We start from the raw sequence: 6,000 nt of genomic DNA on the forward strand, positions 1-6,000 counted from the left end.
ATAAGATCCTGGATTTACACTCCAAAGGCTCCTTAGAAGCCTTTAAGTCAAATTGCCCAATTTTACAGATAAGGACTGAGGTCCAGAGGAATTAAGTGACTTGTCCACAGTCACATAGGTACTAAATGTCTGAAGCAGGATTTGAACCAGAGGTTTCCCCGATTCATAGTCCAGTATTCTCTCCACTGTCACACTAGCTACTCGGAGGGCAGATCTGTTTTTCTCTCTACACTACTTTCTATGTATACATAGAAATAAATGCAAAATATGTTATTTAATCTTAAATGTTTTTAGGAGGTGAATTTTTTTAAACTCTTATCTTCCATCTTATAATTAATATTGAATTAAATTCAAAGGCAAAAGAGTGGTAAAAAGAGTGGTTAAGTAACTTGCCTAGGCTAGGAAGTGTCTACTGTCAGATTTGAACCCAGGATCTTTAGTCTTTAGGCCTGACTTCCAGTGTACTGAGCTACCTACCTGCCCTGCTGAATTCTTTTAAAAAATGAATTTTAATTTTAATTATTTTATTTTAATTAAAAAATTTAAAAAATTGATAGCTTTTGTGTCTTTCATTTTTCCAAATGAATTTTATTTTAAGTTGTCCTTTTAATAATTTATTTGGTATGGCCTTAAACTATAAATTAACTTTAGTAGTATTGTCATTTTTATTACATCAGCAGAGCCTAGCATAGGTACTAAAATATTTCTTCAGCTACTTTTTTAAAAATAATTTTTATTTTTTAGAAAAGTTATCATGGTTACATGATTCATGTTCTTACTTTCCCTTTCAGCCCCCCTCCTGCTTGCCCCCCCCCATAGTCGATGCACATTTCCACTGGTTTTATCATGTGTCATCGATCAAGACTTATTTCCAAATTGTTGATAGTTGCGTTGGTGTGGTAGTCTACATCCCCAATCATGTCTGCCTCAACCCATGTGTTCAAGCAGTTGCTTTTCTTCTGTGTTTCCACTCCTGTAGTTCTTTCTCTGAATGTGGGCAGCATTCTTTTTCATAAGTCTCTCAGAATTGTTATGGATCATTGCATTGCTGCTAGTACAGAAGTCCATTACAATCTATTTTATCACAGTGTATTGGTTTCAGCTACTTTTTTAAAATTTATTTGAGCAATTCTTTATAACTGAATCTATAGATGAGTATTTTGTATATTTCAGTAGATTGATTTAGCAAAGTACTGTTTCAGTTCATGAACATTTATGATATTTGGAAACATAACAGGAAGAGAACACAGTAGGTAGAACTTCTTGGTCCTTTACTGACTTGGTTACTTTCCTTTACCTTTGGTACCCCCTACTTTATATCAGCTCTGCCCATTCTGGGATGGAGATGACTTTGTAATCATCTTAAATGTTAGTTTCAGAGGAGGAATCCCTGACCTCTTTTCTTCACAGTTTTGTCTCTGTGCAGGAGCTTAGATCCCATCAACATCTCCCATGCTGTAGCCATCTGGCTTGGAGCAGTTCTGAATACCAGACTTGGGCTAACAAAGCTGGATTGGATAGAGTTCCTTTGTCCAGGGAAAGGCTGATACTGCTAGGGACACTGACCGACCTGCCTGGGGATTTGGATCCAGAGTTAAGGGATGGAAGCCTTTATGTGAAGGACAACAGTGGGACATTAGGCTGTGAGGTGAGCTGGACCTCCAGTAGAAAGTCCAGATATGTTTAAGTCCATAAAAATTCTTTGTGGTGGGTATTTGGATCTATGGTGAAGGGAAGGAATGCCTGGGCCCCAGCTGACTTGATTTTGCTTTGACTTTTCTAGCTCTTGGACCTTGACCTCTCATGGCTGGGCCACCTCTTCCTTTTCCCTAGTTGGAGTTATATTCCTTCTGCTTGGCAACGGAGCTCCTCAGGAAGTGGGCATTTAGAACTGTTGTGTCCCCCAGTACCTGTGTTGCCTCTAGGCTTCAACCATGGCCCTGAAACCCCCATAAGAGTTCTCTACCCAGAGATTGCATTCTACCTGCTCCAGCACAGGTAGTTTTTCCCCACTTGGCAGAGGAACCACCACTGTGAGAGTGCTGTGTTTGGGAGTAGGAGACTCTACAAGAGAGGGAGGAAAGAATGAACCCTAGATCCTCTGAAGGGTTTGGGGTGGAGGAGAAGCTGAAATACACTGTTTTTTGTTTTTTTTTAAACCCTTACCTTCCATCTTGGAGTCAATACTGTATATTGGCTCCAAGGCAGAAGAGTGGTAAGGGTAGGCAATGGGAGTTAAGTGACTTGCCCAGGGTCACACAGCTGGGAAGTATCTGAGGCCAGATTTGAACTTAGGACTTCCAGTCTCTAGGCCTGGCTCTGATCAATCCACTGAGCTACCCAGCTGCCCCCTGAAATACACTGTTCTGAGGGGAAAGGGAGTATAGGTACTGTTAAGGTTAAGATCTTGTACTTTAAGAAGTGGGAATAGGGGGAATAATATGTGGAAAATTCCATTATTGGAGGTGGGTAGTATACCTAAGGAAAATGTTCTGCTTTTAATGGGGATGGGGATAGAGTGGGAGGAGCTTTTGGGAAATCTGGCTATCCATGTGGTGAAGGTGATGTGTTACTGCTGTGTGATGGGCTGAGTAGAGAATATTCTTCTGAAGGAAAGGACGGGGAATAAGATTGTTGCTCTCTTCTTGCACCATTGCTCTTCTTCTGTTTCTCCTTCTTCACTCTTCAGAAGCAAATTTCGAAGGCAGAAGTTACACCTTGCAGGGCAGCTGGTACGATTAAGTACACTGGTAAAGACCCATGGAAAGACCTACTTCATCTTGTCACTGGGAGTCCCCTCTTCAGCCATTACTCCAGTGCCCATCATTGTGCAGGTACAGGAAGTTGTTAAAATGAATGAGAAAGAATGGAAAGGATGGATTTTTAGAGATCATAAGGTTTAGAACTGGAAGGTTTACCATGCTGCTTCATTCTCTTCATGCTTATTTAGTCCAGCCACCTCATTTTATTAGTTGGGAAATTAAGACCCAGAAAGAGTATAACTTGCCTGAAGTCATACAGATAGTAATAATGATTGACATCTATATGACTTTAAGGTTTGCAGATCATCACTTCATGTATATTAGCTCATTTAAGCCTCAGAATGACTGTGTAGTGAGTAGCAGTGGTATAATATTAACTACATGGTGAATTAGATGGCTTTAGTTGGTTCTTCTTTTAAAGTTATGCTCTGGATTTGGGCATAGGAGCCAAAAAAGTAGATAAAGTGTTAATAGGACCAGAATGTGGTGGGGCAGGGACAGTGTAGGGACAGTATTTTGGTGAAAGCAGAATTCCAAGATTCCCTCATGACCCTCAAGCTGGGTAGAGCCTGGTCCTAAGTATGGGAGAAGAAATTGATAGGACAGCTTGGTAAGGTGGTTGTGATGGAGGGTGGAAGAAATTTGGTTCAGGATCTGGTGAGGAGGTTCTCCTGGCAGTAGGGAAACTCCATTGAGAGCTGTCCTTCTGACCTCTTCTCCCCAGATCCCCAGCCAGTTGGTGTGGCACCATGCACTGCGGCCTGGCTGTTCATATGTACTAACAAATCTGCAGATATCTGTGATCCGTGGTTTCCCTAATCGTATCTGGGCAACTGGCCCCTCTTCCCATTTGATGCCCCTTGAGCCTGAGCATGTACAGGAGTTCAATGTGGAAGAACTTATTGTGGATACTGTTCCTAATCCTCTCCCTGTACCTAGCAGCTCCCAAGAACATCATAACTCCATCAGGGAAGTCAGGATGCTGTCATACAGGGTAAGAAAGGAGCTGGAGAGCTGGAGAGCCAGAAATTTGGTGGGTCTCCAGAGGGAGTGGAATATGGAGAAGAAATTGACAACTGAATTCCTTAGAAAAGCAGGGAGCAGAAGAAATGAGAAAAATCTGAATTAATCACCTGCTCTCTCTTCAGGGGACAGTTACCAAAGTGTTGAATGGCCCTGCTAGCCTCTATGAACTAGATGGACAACTATGTCTCTGTCTTGCCTATCAGCAGCTCCCCAATAATGGTCGAGCAATCAGGCCAGGAGCACAGCTAGAGGTAGGTTGGGGGGGGGGAGGGGAGAGAGAGAGAGTGAGCGAGTGTGAGAGAGTGTGTGAGTGGTGGTTGGAGGGAAGAGTAAAAATGATGTAAACAACAACCAACTGTGGTCTTACTGGGCTTACTAGCCTCTTTATTTACTCCGAGGGGTTGGCTTTGTTTTCAGTGAGATGAATCCTGAAGAAAGTGGGTTTCTATTAAGAATGGTTTGGGGGAAGGGGCAGCTAAGTCGCTAGGTGCCTCAGTGGATAGAGCACTAGATTGGAAGACAGGAGGTCCTGGGTTCAAATGTGGCCTCAGACACTTCCTAGTGACCCTGGGCAAGACACTTAACTCCATTTGCCTAGTCCTTACTGCTCTTCTGCCTTCTTGATTTAGAATTGGTTCTGAAAAAGAATGTAGGACTTTAAAAAAAAAAAAGGAATGATTTAGGTTAGCTCTTAGGAAGAACTTTCTAGGAGGGAGGTATCAAATCTATACCTCCAACCTTGATTTCTTTCCTGAACTCATCCACATATAGCTTCCTGACAGATGTCTTCACCTGTATTCCAGATAATATTTCAAATTCAAGGAATAATAGATATGAAGTAGAAAAACCTGTCTTTAATATTGCTAATAGGGCATTAGTTTATTTTTTAAAAATGTTTATTTTTTACCTTTTAAGATGCTTATAGTTTTATTGAGGTAAAGACAAAAATACAAAGAAAAACTGGGGCATCATTCCCAGCTAATATAAGAGCTTTGTGTGATTATGAAGTGTAGTTGGTATAAATACCTTTTTAAATGTTTAAAAAAACTGTTTTTAAAAGAAGTCTTTTGTGATGTCACTAGACTAGGTGACTTGACTCCTATGTAGCTTCCTCTACAACTTTTAAATTTTTATTTATTTACTTCTAAAAGTAGTTTTTTCCATAGTTACAGGATTCATATTCTCTCCCTTACCTCTTCTATCCTCTTCCCAGAGCTGACAAGCAATCCCACTGGATTATATATGTATTATCACTCAGAACCTATTTCCACATCATTCATTTTTGCAATAGAGCAATCTTCTAAAACCAAAACCCCAATCATACCTGTATAAACAGTTGATATAGATTGCATATTTTTCTTCTGCATTTCTACTCCCACAGTTGGGATTGTCTTGGATCATTGCATTGCTATTAGTAGCAAAATTGCATTTGATCATGCCACAATTTTTCATTTACTGTGTACAATGGTTCTGCTCATTTCACTCCATGTCAGTTCATGGAGGTCTTTGCAGTTCGCATAAAAATCAAGCAGTTTTTCATTCCTTATAGCAAATAGTATTCCATCACCATCATATACCACAATTTGTTCAGCCATTTCTCAATTGAGGTTTAACCCTTCATGTTCCAATTTTTTACCCCCACAAAGATTTTTGTACAAACCTTATTTTTATCTCTTTGGAGAACAAAAAAATGGTATTGCTGGATCAAAGAGCATGCCGTCTTTTTTTGTTTTTTTTTATATATATATTTTTAAACCCTTACCTTCCGTCTTGGAGTCAATACTGTGTATTGGCTCCAAGGCAGAAGAGTGGTAAGGGTAGGCAATGGGGGTCAAGTGACTTGCCCAGGGTCACACAGCTGAGAAGTGGCCGAGGCCAGATTTGAGCATGCCGTCTTTTAAAGCCCTTGGGCAGAATTCCAAATTGCCTTCCAGAGGAACTGATACTACAGGGGGCCTTGGAATAACTGGCTTTCTGACCCCAACAAGTCACTTCTCTTTGGCTCTCAGCCTCTTCATTATAAAATGTGTTGGTTGGACTAAATGATCTCTAAGTGCCTTCTTGCTCTAACATTCAGTGATCCTTTTTTCAAAATTGGGTAATTGCATAGTTTATTTATTTATTTATTTATTTATTTATTTAACATTTATTAATATTCATTTTTAACATGGTTACATGATTCATGCTCCCCTTTCCCCTTCAACCCCCCCCC

General features: G+C 40.4%; 1 protein-coding gene across 1 annotated transcript in view; it reads left to right on the top strand.

Annotated features, from left to right (window-relative positions):
* CTC1 (CST telomere replication complex component 1) overlaps window positions 1-6,000 on the top strand; it is a 57,512-nt gene that overhangs the window by 20,671 nt on the left and 30,841 nt on the right. The window contains 5 exon segments of the mRNA XM_044673689.1: window positions 1,411-1,648; window positions 1,784-1,998; window positions 2,690-2,834; window positions 3,487-3,756; window positions 3,911-4,039. Coding sequence (XP_044529624.1) covers window positions 1,411-1,648; window positions 1,784-1,998; window positions 2,690-2,834; window positions 3,487-3,756; window positions 3,911-4,039 — 997 coding nt within the window.

This window comes from Gracilinanus agilis, chromosome 4, assembly GCF_016433145.1.
Source record: "Gracilinanus agilis isolate LMUSP501 chromosome 4, AgileGrace, whole genome shotgun sequence".
Taxonomy (NCBI): Eukaryota; Metazoa; Chordata; class Mammalia; order Didelphimorphia; family Didelphidae; genus Gracilinanus; species Gracilinanus agilis.